This window comes from Fundulus heteroclitus, chromosome 3, assembly GCF_011125445.2.
Source record: "Fundulus heteroclitus isolate FHET01 chromosome 3, MU-UCD_Fhet_4.1, whole genome shotgun sequence".
Taxonomy (NCBI): domain Eukaryota; kingdom Metazoa; phylum Chordata; class Actinopteri; order Cyprinodontiformes; family Fundulidae; genus Fundulus; species Fundulus heteroclitus.
This window is the reverse complement of record NC_046363.1, coordinates 11,248,731-11,272,289: the sequence shown is the minus strand read 5'-3', so window position 1 is coordinate 11,272,289 and position 23,559 is coordinate 11,248,731. Positions and strand designations below refer to the sequence as shown.

Here is a 23,559-nt window from a genome sequence, read left to right as displayed (position 1 = left end):
CATTAGCTTTGCAGCTTCCCATCAGTGCTAAACCGGAAGTTTATTTGATAGTTTGGTTTAACAGACCTGAATATAATGAACTTGGTAACATGCTGAACAGGTAATTTACCCATTTGAATCGGGTGTGTTGAAGCAGAGACATTTACAGGACAGTGACTTTTCAGGAATAGAGCTGAACACCCCAACATATAGTGATCAAACCTGTAATGAATAATTCTACTCTAGCCAGAGATTCTTTCTAACACAGTTTGTGATTTCTAAAGTTTTATTCTGTTATATCAATACCTGGAAATTCTCGCTTCCTCTCGTTTTAGTGAACTCAACGTCTGTCGTCTCATGGAGCTGGATATGTCATTACACCTCTACGGATTGATCGACTACATGATATGAACCACAAAACAGGGAATATAAATAGAACAAAATAACACTGATTAAACGGTAGGGGAAATCACAACACTGACTTATGCCTACTGTCACCTTATGCACTGCTTGTACTAGCTCCTCACCTACAGTCAACAACGTGTCTGCATAAACAACATCATATTTCTGCTTTAAAAGTTCTCTTTCACCCTCAGATGTATAACATATTAAACTTTGCCTCAATTTCCTACATCCCCAATATGCTGTCAAAGACATGAACACCAACACACATGCTAACATTCACCTCATCCTCAGTCAGACTCCTGAACGGACACACACACACACACACACACACACACACACACACACACACACCTCAGTAATCAAAGGCTATTAACTGCCGGTGCTTTCGCAACAAAACAGATGTAAGATTCATGAGTCTCTGCCGGTGACTGTTGTCTTTGCCACAGGCTAGTAAAGAAACAATTAGTGCAGAGCTGGCCTCACTGTCCGCCACAATCAATAGTCCCTGATGGGCTTCTAAGCCTATTGACCGAAGCCTGTTCCTCTCCCTGACCCCAAATCTGTAGCAGCCAGCGGCAGCGTCAGTACACCAATCTGAACCCAGGGAAGGGGTTACTGGGTTAAACAATGTGCGCTCCTTGCAAACAAGTATGTCTTAATGCTTTCTGCATTGATATGCAGGAGGCGTAGCGGAGGGTTAACCCTTTAAACAGGTGTCTAGGAGATGTTCAGCCTCACATCCAATTCAAACAATGAAAGTCAGGAACACTCTTTCAAGAAAAAAAATAGCATTTCAAAAGGTGTGTGTATATATATATATATATATATATATATATATATATATATATATATATATATATATATGTGTGTGTGTGTGTGTGTGTGTATGTAGGTAGGTATATATATATATATATATATATATATATATATATATATATATATATATATATATACTTACATAGATAATACATACATACATATACTGTACATACATACATACATACATACATACATACACAAATTGTCCTGTATATAGGTTATCCTGGCTAAACATGCAGGAGGATAAGGTCGCACAGACAAGAGCTTTGGTCTGGCTGTTGACTCCCTGCTTGAGCTAATCATGGCAGCCATTACATGAACGGTGTTGTGTCCTTGTCTCTCAGTATGCAGATAAAAGCAATATATATTTCCCAGTATAGGCCCACAGAGGGGACATTTGTCTCTGCGCTTAACCCATCTCGCAGGGAGCACTGTGCTGCCAACACTGAGTGGCACGGGGGGAGCAATCTGTGGTCCAGGGCCCTGCTAAGGGACCCAGAGTGACAGACTGAGTTTTTATCTGCCGACCTTTCGGGCCTCTCCAAGATACAAATGCCCAGCTCTCTAACCACCAGGCCACTAGGGTAAAAAAATAAAAATAAAATATATATATGGATGGATGAATGGAAGGATAATGAGTGACTTATTACTGATCAACCACATTTACATTGGACATGCTCACGATAAAAAGCTACTCTGATGAAAACATTTCTGTGATTACTGTATGACATTTCCAGAGAGTGCAGCAACAGATGCTGTGTGGTCACCAATATATGGTGGTATCGTCCTGTTGTAGAGGGCATGACTCAAAAAGTTGTTTTGTTTTTAATTACTCACTGCTTTATAAAACTTAGGAAAGGCTCATTTGCGCTTATTTATGTTTCATGCTTTCAATATGTTTAGGTTGCTGGCTCTAAAATATGACATTTGCTCCGCAAGCGCTGAATGGGTGTATGTTATTTATCGTGACTATTCTGGATAGGGGTTTGAAAAGCAACCATGTGATGCTCTGTTTGATCGTTTAGATCTCTGGACTGTTTTCAGGAACTGAAAGTTTGGGAAACAAAAATACGAACCACTTTAAATGCTGTTCCAGTGTTATATTCTAAATTCACTCAGTAAAAAAAAAAGAAAAAAAGTGCTACTCTCTAGGTGCATGTTCATTCGTAATTTTGGAGACTTTGTGTTAGAGCATGGCATATGGCAGCTGACTTACACACTGTGTCTTGTAAAAAGCGTCTCATTTAACAGCAGGCTTGGTGGCACAGAGGCAGTGTGCGGATGTTACAGGAACTGTCTCGAGTTTGAGTTTGTAGCCTGTCAGAACCCCTCCCCCTTCCTCGCCTGCAACAACATCTGGACCGGACCCACTCAGCGCTCCCTGGCCTGCTGTGACGAGCTTCTTTCTGGCTCCGTCTGCTGGAGGGGAAGAGCGGGAGCTTAGCAGAGGCAGGAGGGAGGTTAAGGTTGAGGCAGAGGAAGTAAAACAGCTGTAAGAATAAAATAAAGGTGGGCACTGTCGAACAGGTGTCACTCCCACTGACAGCCTGCCACCCGAGCCCCCGTCCCTTATCCTGACTACCTGCCCCACCTGCGCGCCCACGCACGTCCACGAGGGGAACGGCAGTGCGGAGAGCACCCTTTCGCTCGCCCGCTCCTCACCCCACGCCCACGCTTCTCCTCCTGCTCAGATGGCAGCGTACCCTCGGCTGAACGCGTCCTCCGGGGGCCCCCCCGAGAACGACAACACGCGGGCGCGTTCGTTGGCAATCAGAAAGCCCGTACATATTCATGAGTGCCAACCTGAGGTTCCACGGCCACAAAGAAAACAGCTAGAATATGGATTTTTTTTTTTTTTTTTTTTTTTGAAGGCATCAGTAATCACAGATCCGAACTTATTTAGCAATATATTTCGGGTTATTGATTAACATATGACACGGATCATCATCATGGGCGGATAACAGAGGCTGTCCCTCTTTAAATCAATCACTCAGAAAATCAACATACAAATCTCATTATCCGTCCCTGTGTTTGTCCGTTCATCTGTCCACGTCCGGCTTTCATCACCCTTCCCACTTTATGCTGATGGTGTGACAGGGCCGTGTGGAAGGAGGGTTGAAGTGAGGTGCAGGTGTGTGGATAAAGCACCCCTCCTCTCTCCCTCCCTCCCTCCATTGCCATGGCGAGGAGGGCAGTAATTACTCTGGTGTCAGCGTTGCTGGGTGCGACTCCTCCCCCGGCAAGGGGCGGCGGGCATCCATAACCCATCGTCCTGCCATGGTGTAAACGCCGGGCCATCCATCACGCACCCACTTGACAAATACCTTCCATAATAGAAGTTTATTTTTATGGGAGGCTGAATCAAGGACTTTCCCATGCATACAAAAACGTGTCAGAATTATTTATGGCTTGTGCTGAGACGCACAATATGTCATATCAAAGTCCCATCCCGCTTGCCGGCGCCGCTGGAAGCTGCCGGCGCTCGGCCTGTCGATATCTCCGCTTGCCATCAATAATGTGGAACACCGCCACGATAAGCCTCAGGACTCGGTGGTCACATTTGACAAACACAAGCGCGAGCATTACTGGAGCTGACACACACACACACACACACACACACACACACACACACACACACACACACACACACACACACACACACACACACACACACACACACACTCATTGGTATCACTTGAAAAAATAGTGATCAAGATGTGTTTTTATTTTAAATGAAAGGGAAAAAAGAAAGGATTCACTGTCTCTTGCACATTTTGACATCGATAGAACTTTTTCTCATTTTGGTCCAGTAAAACCACAACATTCAATCTTTTTGTTAGAATTAAAGTCTACAGTTTCTCGTTAGGATTTGGGTGAGGACTTTGACTGGGCCATTAGATTCAATAAGAGTTGATTTATACTATCTATCCCCTAGTAGGACAAGCTGTATATTTAGGTTTGTTGTTCTGTCGAAAGGTGGATCTCTCCCCAGATTCAAGATTTTTCAGTCTTTATCAGGTTTTCCTCCTGGATCCCCTGCCCTTAGTGCCCACACCTGACGGATGCTTTTTATGGCTAACATACTAAAGCTCAAACAGAGTTCTGGAGACATCAAGTAAAGGCTGGTTCACATCCCAGGATGTTTGGTCCGATTTTTGTTTCGTCCGATCTTCCCCTTCCGAGATGCGCCAATCCTATCGTGTCTCTGAAAAAAATCTTAAGAGAACATCCTGCCGTGTGTGGTGTGTTTAGAGCGATCAGGTCCGCTTTTATGTTTTTTCTCCATTAAAATCGGTCCATAAACTTTCACCATTGTGCTTCCCTATTGTCCATGTTCATTTACTCTGAACTCAAGTTTGATCTTTAGAGGTTTCACAAGATTTCCCGTCTGACATCAGAATGGTCCCGAGTGAAATCTGTTTGTGTGTGGTCTGACGGACACCACACCCTGTACGAGCAAACCGAAGATTTCTTCAGTGTTGCGTAGGGTGTCTCTCAGGCATCGGCATCACAGTTTTCAGCAGTAGTGTCACAAATTAATATTTTTTAACATGAGGCCCTAATTTACAATGTGATAGAACTACACACAGGTGAGCTCGATTTATTAATGTGGTGAGTCTAATCAGATTTCATTTAGAGGTATAAGTGTGAAGTGGACAGAATACAAACCAAAGGCATGCCACACCCTTCAGATATGCATGTATGAGGTATCATTTTCCCTTCAGTTCACAAGTATGCACTACTTTGAGTTGGCCTATTACATAAAATCCTCATCTTTTTCCCGTTTTGCTACAGCAAAACGGGAAAAAGTTCAGACGATAGTAAGACTTTAATAAAGTCTAAATGTTAACTCACACATACAGACACAGATGGGGAGGGAAACGTTAACGCACGCAGATCAGACGAGAACATTAGTACATACATATGCCTGTATTCCCAGATGGACTGTTCTTAAAACCAAACAGGCTTTTAGCGCACTTATGAAAACAGAACATCAAGAGAATTGTGCTTCTGCACAAATCAAATGAGGCCTTTTCTTCATCTTCAGTTTCTCCTCGCTGGAATAAAACAATGAGATCGTGTCCACCAGGCCGAAGCTCGCCTGCTGTGGACTGCCGCCTGCCCGTCAAAATGACTGCCAAGGTCAGACGGACACAAAACAGCGAAAAGAAGGAGGGACACAGCTAGTCTGTGCGGTGAGTCTTTGTGTGTTCGCAGTGAAAGCATGATAAAATAATCCACGACAGTGTGGAACCCAAGAACTCAAAGGAAATCCCTTCACCGCCGCAGCCTGCAAATCTGAGAGCTGTCAGTCAGTGTGAGTGGCATCCCCCTCGCGCCCGCACAAATTGGGTTTCCTGATAAGGCCCCGGCATCACCGACGCAACATCGGACGGAAAGAAAATATATAAAAAAAATAAGAGGAAAAGCCAAAGGAAAAAAAAAATGAGCTGCTTTTCCGTAGGCCACTTGAGTGCTGTCAGTCATGGTGACTGGCAGCCTCACATCTCGCCAGTGGAAAGAAGAAGTGGAGGGGGGGGAAGAAAAAAAAATAGATTAACGTACAGAGGAGGCAGCGGCGAGGAAGGGGAGGAGAGCGACGGCATTAAGTCTGGCTGGGGGAAAATGAATAAATATGATAAATATGATAATTGAAATTATGAGATTTCGGTACTTTCCTTGGTGGATTCTTCAATGCGCCCAAAGGGATTAGGCCTTCATTCACTGTCACTTTCAGCCTTCCTGTCCCAGAGACAGACGAGGACAGGGCCCACGCAAATGGACGCAAAAACGCAGATTGAACAAAAAGATCTAATTTGATCAGGAGGAATGTTGTGTGTGAAAACTCAGAGGCAGCCAGCAAAGATACAAACAAAAAAAAAACGAAGAATAAAGCAGAATAAAAAAAAAAAAAACAGTGGCGGTAGCAGCAGGAGAACTTAGTCCTGTGAAGACAGAAGATGTATGGCTCAGGGGAGATAGTAGCAACAGTAAATGATTACCTTTTTACAAACTAGGCCTTTGTAATAAAATGCGTAGGGGGGGAGTATTATCAATTCAGCCACACCGGTAAAGATAGCATTTCTGAAGCCGTGGCGGGGCCGATCGCTATCTGGAGAGCCACCTGAATCAGTATTCCTCGCCAGGAGCCTGGGAGGGAAAGGGGTCTGGGACCTGCTCGTGCGCGACCGCGCACGGGGGGGAAAAAAAAAGAAATGTGCGCTTTGCCGAGAGAGAGACATCCGTTAAGGCCTCTTATGCCCGCAGGCCTAGCCGTGACAGAACTGAGATCTATTTCCTCGTACGATGGGATGTGCAGGACTGTTTGTGCACACACAGGCGCACACAAGCACACCCGCGGACTCTCGTACACGTGCAGCCGTACGCACCCAGTCCTTGGGGCGAAGAATATAAGATCGGAGATGAAGTTGTGGGTGAAATGGTGCGTGTCTGCGCGCGTGCCAAGCCCAGATTTGCTCTTAGACATCTGATTTCGGAGAGAGAGAGACGCTGACAGATGACACGCGTACGCCGCTCTCTCAAACAGCACACTTGTCTGATAGCCGTCAAACAGAGCAGAGACAACACAGGGAGACAACAGGCAGGCCGGCAAACAGACACAGAGACGGATGGCTCGGCGGAGCTCAGCTGCCGGCCCACAGTCGCATCACTCACTGCCTGCTCACGCACACAGACCCAGACAAGTCGGTGAAATGGTAAAACATCACAGCTCGCAGGAAAGCACGAGACGCGAGGCAGAAAGAGGGAAGATTGAGGGGGTCAAAAATGAGCAGATAGTAGTAAAGAGATACCAGCGTAGCCTGGGGTGTTATTGCACACTGCTGAAATGTTTATATGAAACGGGGTGACTGATGATGTGACATCCACGTCTGTGTGTGTGTGTGTGTGTGTGTGTGTGTGTGTGTGTGTGTGTGTGTCTCCCCACTGTAAGACACAACATTGCACTCCTGCTAACATCTTAGGGTATTGAAAGTCACCAGAATTCAAAGAGTGAAATCAACACTTTCCATCATCCTGCGGTTAAAGCAGGAGTTTTGGATGTGCTGCTGCAAAGATTTTCAAACGACATTGTCTTTGACTTCCTGATGCAGAGCCCGGTCCTCGCTAAAGAGATTAAAAGGATCACGAATAGTGCTTCATAGGAGACGAATCAGCATGAAACTACAAACCTAACATGTTTCTTTTATGATTTGCAGAAACAGTTTGATACTAAAAGTCACCAAAAAAAAATCTACGTATTTTAGGGTGATTTTAATTAATTTTTTTAGCTGACATGGTTTTGAGACAAAACTGTAGGCTTGTATGGATGTAATTGGGTTCAGTGTAGAAAGGATGTAGGCTGAAATAAAAAAAAAATCTGACCTTTAAGATAAAGAAACAAAGCAGCACATTTAGCACGACACCTACTGTGTTTCCTGGCAATTATGTGTAAAACTAAAATGTACTATTTGTTTTACTGTACTAGCGTAGTCTTACATTAAATAAAAATTGGTGCAGTTCTCCAAAAGTGAGTTTTGAATGGGTGTTTTCTTGCAAGCATTTCCTGACCAGCTCACATTTGCCAACCCTAAATAAAACTAAAGTACGTATTAAAAGGTTTGAGTTGCCTCAATTTTATAGGAATCGTTACGGGTGCCACCAGTTGTGACACTGATCATGAAAAAAACAAAACATTTATTTTTAAGTGTAGGATTTTTCTCCCCTCCAAATAAATGCACTGTATGTAATGCTTATTAGAGTGACTTTTGTAAGGCTCCATACACACTTTTACTCCATCTAGAGTTAAGATCCCCAGGAGGGTGCTACATATGAAAGAAACAAATACAGGATTTTTGTCTGAGCCCCTTAATTTCAACATGCAAGTCTTCCCTCATATTATTTTGTAGCTACAGTTTTCTTCTCTCCAAAAACACAAATGGTCTGAAGTGAACTCCAAAGTCCTGTTTGCAACATCAAAAGTTTTAGAAAAGATATTTTGAAAGTTAAGCTTCCAACTTTCTGTAATTATGCTTATTTTTTTATCATGAAAACACCACAATTTACTATTCATTTTTGGCAGAAATTTTGAAAGCTATCAACAATTTGTAAGTTTCAAACACTGTAATAAAACACTGACTATGAAATAGATGAGTACATGAAATACAAATATATAAATATAAGTCATGACTTAAATTTAAAATCCCAGGATTTACATGTATTGTTAGCAGCTCTGTCACCTCTTTGCTGCCTTTTAATGAAACCTCCAAAGTATACCAGGTCTTGTGTGTGTGTGTGTGTGTGTGTGTGTGTGTGTGTGTGTGTGTGTGTGTGTGTGTGTGTGTGTATATATATATATATATATATATATATATATATATATATATATATATATATATATATATATATATATATATATATATATATAAAAACCAGGAAAATATTCTGAAGACTGAGGAACCCTAAGTTTGTTGATACAGCCAATGGTAAAAATGTAATAAATAAACAATACATATTGCATGTGCCATGACTAAGATACAAATAGGACAAAAATAAATCAATATTTTTTATAATTTAAATATTAATGTATCATTGATAACATAGTAACACAATTTAATGAAAAAACGGTTCAATTAATATCATATATAATAATATTTTTTTTCTTTCTGTTTTTTTGTCTGTCACATATTCTCTCATGGTTTCTTTAATGCAGTGCACCATGAAAGGATTGAGGCAGTCAGTGTGGCTCATCAGATCGACCCTAACGTGTGATTGGTTAACCTGAACAGTGAGTCCACTTCTGACCAATTAGCTTGACACGAGAAGCATCACCTCCACCCTCTGGCTTTGATGAGTAAGTCTGCTAGATAAAGTAGATGTTGTATGCTGCGGCACATATGTATCTGTTTATGTATGTATAGAAATGTTTGTATTTATATATCATTACTAATCCTACTTAAATCCTGAAAGCTTTAAGAAATCATTTGTTGATTTATTTTTCAAACTGAATATCTTTAATTTGGAGTGAATGTGAAAAGCACCTTAAAAAAACTGACAAGCTTTTTAATTTAGCCTTTTCCCCTCAAGAAATAGGAACAGTTAAGCATAACATACAATAACAAAAAAAATGTAAAGCCTGAAACGGTGCACGTGTCAGAAAAAAAAAAAACTGGTGTAAAAAAAAAACAGCATGTAAAGTTCAAGCTTATGTTAAATTTAAGTAAACCTGAGTCAAATAAAATGAACTGTCAAGTATAAACAGGCTAAAAGGCCCCTGAGTAAATAATATTGCCTCAAGCTCAGAACACCAGTGCCATGCTGTGCAGCAGCCCTCTGTCTTAAAACCAGACAGAGCTGATTAAAAACAAGAGTGCTTAATACAAGCGAGGTCGGACGTTTTGGTGGAAAAGGAAAAATAAACTGAATAACTTAATATTTATTTTTTGCTTAGCTGTTTCAATTCTTTTTATTGTTTCTGTGTGTGAAACTTCTGATTCTACTGTTTCCCTTGTTTCCAATACGTCTTGCAATGACATTTATACAGAAAACAGTTAGGTTAAAGCTTAATAGTTGAAGATCGACTCGGTTAAATAAGTACTCACAGCTTTTATTACACAGACCCTTACGGCTGACGCTGCTCACAAAAAAGTAAATCATCATAAGTAAATGGACAGGATCACCTTCCGATGAAGTGCGGCTCATTTTAAAAAAATAAAATAAAATCAGGAGACACAGTTGAATTGAAGCAACTCATTATTCTTTTTCCCCCTTACAGGTGTCAGAAAAGATTTCATGGCCTGTGCATATGCCACACCCGTTTTGAACACTAATTTACCCTTTTAGGTTTAATCTCCCTGTGAGTGGCTTTTCTCGCCTTTTTAATTAGGCTATGGGGAGTCGACACCAACATTACACTCACAAAGAAAAGGAGACGCGCTCGCAGCAGAACTCTTGGTACCTTAAACACATGCAGTATATCTGCACACTTACACACACACACACACACACACACAAACTCACGCACAGAGAAATGTCCCAGACACTGGTGAGACAGTCCTGATCAGGCCTCTGTGGGCCTCTTTCACACTCGGCCTCCTCTGGGTTGCACCAGTCACCAAGACAGGACAGGCAACCAGGAAAGCAAAGAAGAAGCGAAAGAGAAAAAGAAGTTAAAGGGGACAGAAAGACGTGGCCAGGGTGAAGGCATTCGTCTCTGAACTTTTATCACAGTTTTTCAAGTTAAAGGTGCAGTCGCCCGCTGCCAGTTAGTTTTAGCAGGACCAGCTGGGAGCTTTGCAACGTCTCCGCTTTGTGAACATGAAAATCTTAAATAATGTAGCAAGAAAAATAGAACTGCCTTTGCAGAGTGCCCTGTTTTGTTACAAATGCTTGTAAACTAAGAATACAATCATCTTAATTTTGTTCCGATTTTTAAAACTCTAGCTTTTTTAATAATGCCCTGACAATACCAATTTGAACCGAAGCCGATTCTTCTTTAAAGGCGACGTGTCATGCTTTTCACTTCTTGCTTTTAATGTTAAAATCATTCATTTGTGGTTTATACAAAGTGGGACTGCAATGCTTTGGTCAGAATCCCTCATTAATTTATCCCCACATTTCTCCTTTTTAGCCCTTTATTCTGAGGTTCATCTGAGAGCAGCTCATTTTGGTGCTGTCTCTTTAAATCTAAGAGTCACTTTACACCCCGTCCCACTCCTGGTCACAGAATGTTCCACTTCGGTTCTGGCATTTTTGGAACATGCTAGGATACACTGTAATGAACAACTGATGACTTATCTTGTAGCTTCAGCATCCTTCAGCTTAGACTACTAAGCCACTCAGAGAAATAAAACTGGCAGATTTGCGAGACTGGTAAGCCGGAAGTCCATGACCTTGTTAAGCAGCTACACAGCAAATGTAACTGTTCAAAAAAACGTAACAGAGAATAGAGAAAACTGAACAGCTTGAAAAATATGACTCAAAAAGCATATAATGACATCTACGCGGCATCTGGACAGACTACATTCAAAATTCCTGCATACTAGAGACTCCAAGTACACAACAAAATGTATTTAAGGACTAAAAAAGTTGATTTAGCATGATATGTCCCCTTTAATAATAACAATAAGATAATAAAACTGAATTATAAAAGTCTTTAGCAGGTTATAGTAGTGTTTAGCACCATTAGCATAACTAGCGTCACAAAAACTGCGGTTTTCTGTGTGTCCTTCAAAGATAGTGTAGACCTTTACCTCAACTCCAAGGCTGCCAACATGTCTAAATCCAGTATTTTACAAAACAGACAGAGCAACTTTCCTGTGCTCAGTTAAGCCTTTCTATTTAATGCTGGAAGTTATGCTCTCCCTCTCACCGCCAGAATCAGCCACATCTCAACATGTTATTGAAAACGCAGTTTCTTTTTAAAAAGCTTTGGACTTCTCGCCACTTGCTCCAACTTCATTTGAAACACCTTATGGAGTCTAAGAAAAGGTTAACACCGCTCCCACTGATATCAGCATCCACAAGAAAGAGTGTTGCAGTCAGTGCCACCTGGTAGCACTCAGAACGATGTGTTTAGTGCTCTGAAAAAGAACTGATTTATTGCATTCGGCCAGCAGGTAAGCAGCCAGTCAGGCTGAAAATATCTATCTCTACCAAAACTACGGATTAGTTTCATCACAGAGGTAACTTATTTCCTGAGACCAGTTGAAACAGACTAACTGTGATGTCTTAACAAAAACGAATAATGATAATTTGACATTAAGAAATCCTACTGGTTCACTTTGACTGAAAAAAAACGTTGTAAAAACTCTTAAAACTTATAATTTAGAAGATACAGTGGTCTCGTTCTCTAGATTACTTTTTTTTACCCAAACTATTCCTTTCTAAGTACATGGAGTAAAACACTTCTTGCTTCAGTGGAAACTTGACGTAAAAAGTCTTTTATTCCACATTTTCTTTTCGTTCTACAAACAAACCGCAGATTTCCCCAAACAAACCTAAGCACTAGAAGAGGATATACAATAACAGCAGTTGTAATAGTGGCTTGTTATGGTGGAAATAAGAGGGCACTTAATTGGGGTCTGATAGCCTAATGGGCAACCCGTCTGATTACCAACTCTGCACATTGGCTTAAATTAGCCCACTGATGAGAAGCCAGGGGATTCAATTATGCTGGGGAAGAAATAAGGGGCCCTAATAGGCCACTGTATCAGGAAACATGGGACTGGGCAGGGCTAAAGTGTCGGTAATTGGTTGTTTAGTTGGGGAAAGTTGAGCCTGTAGCTAATTAGAGACGCTGACACATTTGGAGAGCCACCAAGCAGGCGACACACAGAGGGTGGAGAGGAAGGAGGACCACAAGGGTCTCTGGCACGGCAGAGGGGGTTGAGGGGGGGTGCAGGGGGGCAAAGGTCGCGGTGGAGTTCTCAGAAGTGCACTTCAGCCAATGAGAGTGGCGATCAGGGAAAATATGTTGGTGCTATGGAGTATTGTTAGCTCAGTGGAAGGTCAGGACGGGGCATGGTGGGCTGCACTAATCTCCCAATAACAATTTCAGATTTTCTGCTTTTTTAACTTTTCTGACAATTCATTTTTCTACTCAACACCTACTTGGGTCTGTCTGTCTCTCATGTGTCATGTAAGTTAGCCGTTTGCTTGTAACCGGATGTGGACAGTGTGTCTGAAATGAGCGAAGAGGAACGATATATGGACGAGGCTTTATAACAGCTGACGGCTGGTCTGGTCCCACATTCACCATCCCCTACAGAAGGAGACGCCCCGCCTGTGAGCATTACTGCATCACGTCACTCACACAATGTATGGGCAGTATACTGCTTTAGATATAGTCGTTTTCTCTTCTATAAAAGAAAAACATGAATTCAGACAGACACAGAGCAAATCCCTGGGGACTCTAAAAACGAGTAGTTTATATAAATGATTATCCAATTCATGAGGGAATCGTGTAGTGCATCAAAACAAAACTGAACTACCGCAGCTTTCAAGGAAAGGAAAGTATAAAAAGTTTCTCATTAACTACTGCTGCCCGCTCAGGGAATAAGAAAATATTATATTAAAGTTTGTGTGTTTTTTTTTTTTCCCTCCCCTCAGCAAAACAGTGGTAGCACGGTTATTATCTCGCGCCTGAACGCCCGGTTTCCTACCCTCCAAATGTCATAATCGGAATGTAGCGCTTGTTAAAAACAGATTCCTACAGTTTTCATTTCTCGTCCCGTTCAGGCTGTGTCCTACATAAGCCATCTGCAACGTTTCGGAACACTGCAACATAAGCACAAAGCTAACCTAAGTGTGTCACTGCAACACCAGGGAGCATATATCATGTGTCATCAATCTGGCTGAGATGTTCCGATTGCGACCGAATCTGTCCAGAGGCGCGGACCGCGGCTGGGTTTGACCCAGTCCCACAATGACACCGCTCCCCCAGTCATCATTTATCCCGTGGAGCTAATTCGTCTGCGGTAGCCAAAAAGGTGGCTATCGGCTCTGCAGCGCCCAAACTGCGTGCCACGTGTCAGTCAGGACTCCTGATGGCCGTTAAGCAGCTGAGGGGAGGCTGTCGGATTGACGCCGGGAGGAAGAAAAAAAAGGCAGGGAGGGAAAAGGATTAAAAACAAAAGAGCGTTTGTTGTGGCTGATGTGTGATAAATGCAGCCAGTTGGGAGAGCTTTCACGCTCATTGGAGCAGGTCATTACGCAGGAATTGCTGCTTGCTCGTCCCAGACCGGCCCTGGATTGGTTTTCTGAGATGCATGCAACTGATGCGGTGTGTTTTTCCATAAAATGCTTAGCTAACCCCAAAAAGACTCACACATCCGTTGCCGTATCGTCTCCTTGGGGACCGGCGCGGAGCAGCTGCTTCTCTGCTCTCATAACTCAAACAAGACAACACAGGGGGAGGGGGTGGCGGCGGCGGCGGGTGGATGTGCAGAAACAGGTATTCGGTATTGATTAACAATCAAAAAGATGGCTGTGTAAAGAAAGTTGGGATGAACGGGTCAAAGTGAGTGGATCAGAAAAGGCTGATAGTTTCTCCTTTATAGTTTAATGCTCCCTGCAGAGCTTTAATCATCTTTCAAGTCCCTACATCCATGGATGCTGAGGCTGCTAACTGATGTTGCTGGAATAGTTCACATTTGGTTAAGAAAAAAATAAAAAAAATCACACCGAGTAGATTTTGGGTCATATAGATAGTGGATGGCAGACAATTTACTATTTTAAGTATAAACACAAAAATTAACTATAAACTCATAGCGCACATTTCTACAGATGGACTGATGGACACTGATGGATCAGTAAACGATATTCGCAGGCTCTTTATTCATTCCTGCTCAGACTTGAAAAACGTTCAAATGAAGATCTTACAACACTTTGCTGGACCGTGTAGGAGCTGAAGAGGACAGGAAAATGTTTAAATGTCGACGTTAACGTCACTCCGGTGTCGGCAGGTTTCTGCCGTGACGGCGTCAGCACAATTTTCCAGCCCTGTTCCTCCCGATTTTACATAACTCCAAACAGAATATAGTTTTTCATTAATGTCCATCAAACGGATGCAAACATAAGGACGGTGACACGAAGACACAGATTTATCACCGAAGCTGACGACTTGAAGTCCTATCACTGTTTTTCAAAACCTGCGACGTATTGTGTGTGTGTGTGTGTGTGTGTGTGTGTGTTTTGTTTTTTTCCCTTACCCACACAAAAACTTGTCACATATAACACATTGTTATTAGAAACAGATGTTGATTTTATCGCCGGTGTCTGTGGCTTCTTTCACAACGTCAACACTGTGTCATATGCTCAGGGATACCGGGGGCATATTTGCATGACATACGCACCTGTCCTCCACAATCCAACACGCCGCTGTAACACGATATGCAAGTAAAAACTCACGAGAGTAATGTTTCATTACATGACGAACAGAAGGTGAAAGCGAGGAGGGGTGGCTGCGCAGGCACAGGGATGCATTACTTAAGTAAAAGCCATCAAAACCCATATTTGTTTACAGATTTGCCTAATAAGGAATAAAAGAAATGAGCAAACACAGGAATTTGCCCGTGGTTATAACTGTGTATTAAGATCATCACTTACAAGGCCAGCGCCTCCTCTGGCCCTCCTCTGTGGCAATCCATCATGCATTATTATGGAAAAACATAATCTGCATAAAGCAGCAACAATGCCTCCAAGAAGTTTATTTATTTATTTATCCGTTTCACCTTTTTAGGCACCGAGCGTCATGTCCTCAGACGCTTTCAGCTAATTACAAAGCATTTGATCTCTGAGCCCCGGAGGTGTGCAGTTATAAGCCTGGCTGAGAATTTGGAAAACTTTTCTAAATGAAAAAACAGCCCCGTGAAGACGGCCTGACAAAGCTGACGGCGACGTCTCACCTGCGTTATCCGTGCGCGTTTTGGTAGCGCGACCGGATGCGAGGCTGATTTATCAGAGCCGAAGCCGAACGAACGCAGCTGACCTCTCCGGGGAGAGGAGAAAGAGGGAAACGGAGGATAAACGGCGTGGCTGCAGCATTTCGGCTACTCAGAGTCGGTGTTGAGGGTTAGTTTAGCCACGTTTTTTTTAGTGCCTCGCGAAAAAAAGACAGAAATCAATGTTTACATTTTGTCACATTACAACGACAAAACCTTCCTGTATGTTATGTGTTGACTGACATGACGTATTGAGGAAGGAAAGTTATAAATGTTTTTTAACATTTAAGAAAGAAATCTAAAAGTGTGTCACTGAGCTTCCTCACTGCAAAAACGGAACTAGAAGTAAGTAAAATGTTCTTAAAATTTGTGTGTTTGTCCTTAATTTGAGCAGGTAAATAAGATGATTTGCCAATGGAACAAGAATTTTGCACTTAAAATAGGAACAATTCATCTCAATCGTCTTATTTCAATTACAGGATGTCTAATTATCTTATTTTAGGGGTAAAAATGCTCATTCCATTGGCAGATAAGCTTATTTACCTGCTCAAATCAAGGACAAATACACTAACTTTAAGAATATTTTACTTATTTTTAGATCCGTTTTTGCAGTGCTTTGGTAAGTCGTAAATTCATCTTCCACTGCACTTAAAGCTGAAATTCTTTTTGGCATTTTTCTACCAACTTTGCACTTTTAGACTGGGCCGTTGCAGCATATGAATACGCTTTGATCCACTACATCGTAGCTCTGGCTTTAAGCGTGGGGTCATTGTCCTGCTGGCAGGCGAACCTTCGCCCCAGTCTCAAGTCTTCTGCCGCCGTTAGCAGGTTCTCTTCCAGGATTTCCCTGTATGTAAGCTCCATCAATCTTTCCACCACCTATGAGCAGCTTTCCTGTCCCTGCAGAAGGAAAGGTCCTCCCTGTCTGGACACTACCACCATCAGGTTCCACCGTGGTGTGTTTAGGTGACGTGAATTTTTTAGGTGTTGGCCACACACCAAGTTCTACCACAGCACCTTGTTCCACGTTGTTATTGTGTGTTTGTTGTTCGTGGCTTATGATAAACTGGAAACGGGGCGTCTTCTGGGTTTCGTCCATAGAGAAAAATGTTTGTGGGGGGAACAACTAAATGATGCCGTATCAACAGATTCAAGCACCTGAGCTGTGGATCTCTACAACTCCTCCAGAGTTACAGTGGGCCTCTTGGAGGCAGCTGATTGGTGCGCTACTTGTTCGGCCTATGCTATGTTAAAGCAGCATGAACATTAATGGGGAATCCTTTTTTTCTTTGTGGTTAGTGCATTTTATTTAGGAGAATCAGACTAAATGGGGCTGGACATGCAGACCTCACTTTCCAAAGATTTTAAGAAGCACATTATCCTTTTACGTTCACTTTACAATAACACCCTACTTTGTGTTGGCATATCGGGAAAAAAATCCCAATGAAATACAGTAAAGTGCAAAGTTGTAATCATTCCACATATGTACGCATAAATGAAATAAGTTCAGTGGGTTTGAATACTTTGGCAAGACACTGTAGGTGTAGCAGCACTGTTGCTGTGCTTCTGCTGTCGCCACTTCTGTTCTGGCTTATCTCTCTGCACATCGCACATGAAAGACAATTGTCATTACCAATTTATCAAAATGACTCCTGTCAGCAACATTTTCCCCTCACGTATCTAACCTCCTTTTGTTTCTCCTTCTTCCTTCCCTCTCATGCCCTAATCACCATTCCCCTCCATCGCTTGCTGGATCTAATTCCCCCTCTTCCTTCGTTTGCAAAGGACCTCTGCTTTCATCCTTGAGAGAGGCTTTAATTCGAAGTGCGACGCTGAATAAAGAAGGAAAGAGAGAGAGAGAGAGAACGAGAGGACGAGGGGAAGCGATACGAGGAGACGGCGTGCGAGCCGAGACGTTCGCTTGTCAATCAATCCGGCGCGAGGGGCTACAAGGGCCCGTGACTGGGGCTGCGTTTGATCTGTGTCTTTCAAAGGGGGAACAGCAGGAAGGGCCATCACAGCCGATTTGCCTCTTGCTGCTGGCCCCGGTGCCACTCTGACAGAGAGCAATCACAAGCAGGTTAATTCAACATCTACCTTCTTAATCTTTTTTCCCCCTGTCTCTTTCTTTTGGACTCGTTCTGTCTACTTAGATGAAGAACTCCTCTTCCTGCTGCCACCTCCACCTCCCCCTTTCTCCTCTTTTTCAAAGAGGAACAGTTCACAAGATGATTTTCAATCTTTTTTCAGATCACCTATATATATATATATATATATATATATATATTTTTGCTTTGGTTTTTAATGATGGCAAAATGTGTCCTTATTTACATGCTGATACTCTAGAGTTATAAAATATTAAAGACAATTATTTTCAGAAAAAAAAGTTTATTCCCAGGGTTGAAAGGGCCAGTTGCTGCATTTTAGGTTATTTCAGCTGCTGTCATTCTTTGGTTCCTGCTTGTGGTGCACTGTGAGCTGAATATCTATTAGAGACAAGATGACATCTTGAAAATATGCTGCTTAATTTGACTGAAGGAGGAGGATGTGCTTCCTTTGGATGGTGTGTTTTTTCAGATAAGATCTAACCTTCACATAAAACACTGAAAATCTGTGACAAAGTGTGCAACCCGCTTCAGAACTGGCCCGGCAGACAGCAGCACAACCGTTGGTACCCCAAATAATTCCTTTGAAATAAACACGAGCAAAGCATTTTTTATCTACTTATGTACCTTTAAGTTGACTGGAGTTTATAGAACATAACATAGCTGGTAATCCATGATTTTCTCTATCATGACATAACACAAGGACGTATTTCATTTATCCACTGGTTACAACATTAAAGGGGACATATCATGCATTTCAGTTCTTCCATTTCACACAGAAATCATTCACTTGTGGTCTATATAATATAGAGCTGCAATGCTTTGGTCTGAATTCCTTGTTAATTTACCCCTATGTCCTCGCTTTTTACCCCTGTTCCAACGTACGTCTGAAAGCATCTTGTTTTGGTGCTGTCTCTTTAAATCTAAAAGAGGCATTTCACACCCTGCTCCTCCTCCAGACCACAGAGTCTTTCACTCCCCCTGGTTTGGCCATTTTGGTAATAGAAAACTGAAAAAACTGAACGGCTTGAAAAATATGACTCGAAAAAGAATATAAATGTATCTACGCAGCTCCTGGACAGACTGAATTCAAGTTTTCTGCACTCCTAGAGACTCCAAGTACACAACAAAATGTACTGGCTAAAAAAGTGAATTTTGCATAATATCTCCCTTTTAAGATGGGCAAGGACCTGGGTTTATCTTGCCATCATGCACAACGACTGTAATGAATGTAATGAAGTTAAAAATAAATTGAAAAGAACTTAAGAAAATCTCCAAATCTCCCTTTTAGAGAAGTGCAATGAAGAATGGAGTCTGGAGATCCTGGTGCAAGGAAAAATCCTTTTCTGTTCCAGCCTGGCCTTGCTAAGCGTTATTGGAACTTTAACTTGTGTGATATTCAATCAGACACTTCAGGTGGGTTTGGGATGAGGAGAAGGGTCTCATGCAACCTGTTAAGCTCGGCAGCATATCAGTGATACTGTGGGGGCAACACGCATCAGTGGCGTCAGACATCCTTTCAAATAAATAGCACCATAATTTTCAGTCAGACAACCCCCATTAGCTTTTCTTAGCCGCTCTACTCGGGTCCTGATAAAACTCTCCAAAGCTGGAGTCCAGCTTTATGTCGTGTCTCAGGACACGTTGGCCTGATGCATCTAATGTGTTGACAGACACACTTAGGGGATCCTGATGCACATTTCCTTGAAATGCTTTGCTATTAACAAGTGTGTTATAGAAAGTACTTATATTAGGGGGTACCAATGATTGTCCCACTGGAAATTTAGTCAAAACAGTTATTGTTTAACAATTTTTTTCCTTTTTAATAAATGTACTAAAATAAAGCTTGTGGGTTTTTTTTTACATTAGTTTATCATCCTGAAATAAAAGCTACATTTGTTGTTAGGCTTGAACATTTTTATCAAGGAAGCCAACGAAATTGTAGAAATGTGTTTTTTTTTTATGGGTTCACAGGTGAAACTTGGGAGGCATAAAATACATCCGATTCTGAATCTGGTTTAACCAAAGGTCAGGACAAACTAAAACTAGGGAAGCTAGACAAACAAAGGTGAGAACAATAGAGGGGTAAAAAGGTAAATCTAAACCTAAATGTGTGCTTTGGTTAAAGGTGAAAGGGTACAAAGAATATGAAAGTACTAAGGTAAGAAGGTTGAACGGGAAGGTTAGGAGGTGGAAGCAAAGGAGGTTAAGGAAAATCCCTAAAGTTGACAAAAAAAATATATGAAGCAAAACCATAAATCACTAATTCAGAACAACAAAACTTCAGAGACCGAACAAGGACACAACCCTTACCAATTAAAGGAAATATATGTATCAACAGAAAGCAGCTGTTTTCCTGTAATGTTCCTGCATGGCCTCTTTCCCATGGTGCTCCCCTCTGGTTCCAGTGCCTTTGTGTAAGGTCAGAGGGATAACAGGATAAAGCCTGTCCTCGCTGCACCTCTGAAGGACAGCCACTCTACCGATTGGATTTGGAGGACCTCAAGGACAAAGAAGAACACAGGGACACAAAGGAACCCAATCGAGGAAGAACAAGATTTCATCTGTCTCTGGGACCTGAGTGATTGGCAGGGATGGCTACACCAACAATCTCTGAGCTCTGCTTCTTTGTGGCTGGGCGCCCTCCATCAGAGCTTAATAACAAGACTTGATCCACTGACAAAAAATGCACTCTAAGGATCTGGTCCATCAGACTTCAAAGAAGTAATACAACAGCAAGGTTCCAAACCTTGAAAGAACAAGAGAAATGGGATTCTGGAAGTACAAGAAATGTTGCTAACTATCACGAGAGGTGAAAAACAACAAACAGTATTTGTAAAGCCCCGTTATGAAGTAAGAGTGAGGGCCTAATTAAAAATTAAGATGAAAGAAATAAGCAATTTCTCCATGACCTGCAAATTAATATATACCCTTATGCATTTTTTGGTCATCATTGTGTCTTCAGTCACAATGTCTAGTTGTGACTTGTCTACTGATAAATGCAAGCACTACGCTAGGGTCAACACACCAGCTTATGAATAAATAGTAGAAAATGTCAACTTTGGCTCACTGTGTTGTACGACCACTACACCCGTGATGAGAAAGGTGTTCTAGCCTCATTTCCAGACTGCTGTGCATGCTTTGTGCTTTGGACACACCCTATACTGTAATTATTTGTAGTGGTTACACAGATAGCATATTAATGACTATTAAACATTTCATGACAGATCTCTATTGTAAATGAGAACTCGTGTCTCAATGAGACTACCTGAAAGACTAAAGATTTGGCGATTAAAAAAAAGACAGTTCTCAAAGAAACAACAATAATAAAGGAAGGATACTCTTGAACAGTCTGCTTGAGAGAAGGCATGCATTTAAAAAGCACAAGGGGGACACAAGAATGATCCCCGTGGTTGTATAGAAATTTTACAGCTGTTGTCTGCATCCACAACAATGGTGTAACAAACATAGTACAAAGGGAGCAAAAGGAGGAGATAACTTGATGATTATCACTAGCTCAGTATCACCTTACATGTTTCCTGAGTTGTAAGTTTATGCAGTTTATGCTTTGAGTTGTTAATCAAACATTTTAAGCGTTTAAGGCTTCGGTATGACATAACCTCGGTTGATATTTAGGACTACAAAAGGTCCCCTTGCAGATAGTAAATGCATTATAACAGTGTTCAGAGGCAGAGCAGTGGCTCCTTTGACTACAGAACAGATCATCAGCTGTCAAATTGGTGAAATGCGCCTTTAATCTTTGGCCGATCCAGAAGAGTTGCTCGGCAACCAAGACAAAGAAAATGATCAGAGCAGCGGCGAAATTCCAGGAAAAGAGCCGTGCTCATCTGACTCTAAGAGGATTTTTATTTGTTAAACTGATACAATTCCAGGTAGTTCAGATATACTCTGCTCTAAGTTACGTTTGACCTCTCGGCACAAGTGTTACACTGACTGACAGATGATTTATTGCTCTATTACAGATGCATTTAGGCAGTAAATACGGATCACACGCTATCTTCCATCTTGAATTAGTTTCCACAAGTTAGCAGGGTCCTTAACTTGGTGAGTATTTGTGCAACATTACCTGCATGTAGGTACGCCAGGTCAGGGTTCTCGATGTCGGCGTGACTGTCCTTCAGGTGGTTGCGAAACTCCATGGGAGAGTTCGTGGCGTAGGTACACTTGGGACAGTTGTACATCTTCACGCCCTCGTGTTTCCCCGTGTGCAGAATGTGCTTCCGGATGTTTTCGGCGCAGTTGGATCTGGGGAACCAAACCGAGAAAGGGGAAACAATGAAACGTGTCGTCCTGAGCGGAATAAAAAAGAGGCAAGGGCTCAAAAGACGTTTCATGAGGGGGAAATAAAAGTGAAATATTTGCTGTTGAGTCCAAGAAAAATCTGTGGCGGTAACATTTTATTGTTATGTTGACGTATGCAAGACAAAAAAAACCCTCCAGACGAAAAACCGGACAAGGTCTCCAGGCACTAAATGTAAAGAATTGTGAAGACACAATAAAGCTATTTTGTGTTCGCAAGATATTTCCCTTTATCGCACTTTTTTTTCCTCCTGGCATGCTGGGAGCAGTCTGTCAGGACCGCTGGAGGATTCAGGCCCACTGAATGCATTAAAGAGAGCCGTCCGAGGACATCCGTTATGCAGTTATGTATCTTCAGCAGCTGCACAAAAGGTAAAGGATTGTGTTGCTTTGGTATACGTATTGTACGGGTACGTGTGTTTGGTTCTGGTCAAACAGTCCGGGCCAAGAAGTGAGCTACTGCGGGGGGATAGGATGTAACAATGTCAGCTCGAAGTCAGACGCAACCCTCTGCTGATTAATGATGCTTCCTGATCCTCTCCCAGGCTGTAGCTAAACCTGCCCCCCCGTACCCACATAAACACACAGGCCGGTGTTAAAGGTAAAGCTGGACCGCCGCATACATACTTATACAGAATTTCATCATTATAAAAAGTATTAGCTAAGGTATGAAATAAGAAAATGATACAGCCGTGGTCTTCATACACAGACCGGAATCAATGAACTCCCTCACAGACGTGTGCTCACATACAATACATCATGCAAGTACGCATGTGCAGTGTGGAACACCGCTTCACACACACCATCATGCGTTGATGGATGGGGCACTCGTGCTCAGTTTGGACCTGACATTCTCGGACAGTATAATACGCAATTATTCTCCCTTATCACCTTGGCCGGGACAATAAAGCCCCACAGTGCCATAGCTCACGTCAGCCAAAGAGGGAATTTGTTTTCACTTTTGCAGAGACGCCTCTCTCCATCACAGGTCTATAGTCTGGCCTGGCTTCACTTCAGCCCAAAAAAAAATAAAATAAAAATGGAGCCAGCCCTCACTGGGTGGTGCACGGGAACAGAATGAATAAGCACCAGCCGGTGGTGAACAATGAAGGTTCTTAAAGCTGAATGTTTTGTTGTAACGGAACTCTTCACCAAAGAATTAACACCTCTATAGCCTCAGGAAATTAACCATAGGTACCACATGAGAACCTGACACCGTCAAACCAGACCTTACCTACCACCATGCGGGGATGTTGCCCACAATGACACACTGACTAAGTGAAGGATGCTGCAGAGTTCTGGAAACTGATTCCTCAATACATAATATTAAGACTGGCATGCTGTGATAAAAGGTCAATGTGGTAAAGAAAATGGCTTGAGCATTTTACGAATAAACTAATTATAGATAAGGAAGATTTTATTGTTATTTTTTTTTATTTGTATTTACAAACGAGATGATTTGATGCATATGTGCTAAAAAGTATTAGTAT

At 42.1% G+C, this 23,559-nt stretch overlaps 1 protein-coding gene across 1 annotated transcript in view; it reads right to left on the bottom strand.

Moving 5' to 3' along the window:
* znf407 (zinc finger protein 407) overlaps window positions 1–23,559 on the bottom strand; it is a 207,679-nt gene that overhangs the window by 37,848 nt on the left and 146,272 nt on the right. Inside the window, exon 9 of the mRNA XM_012872960.3 lies at window positions 21,837–22,015. Within this exon, the coding sequence (XP_012728414.2) occupies window positions 21,837–22,015 (179 nt within the window). The remainder of the gene's footprint in view (window positions 1–21,836; window positions 22,016–23,559) is intronic.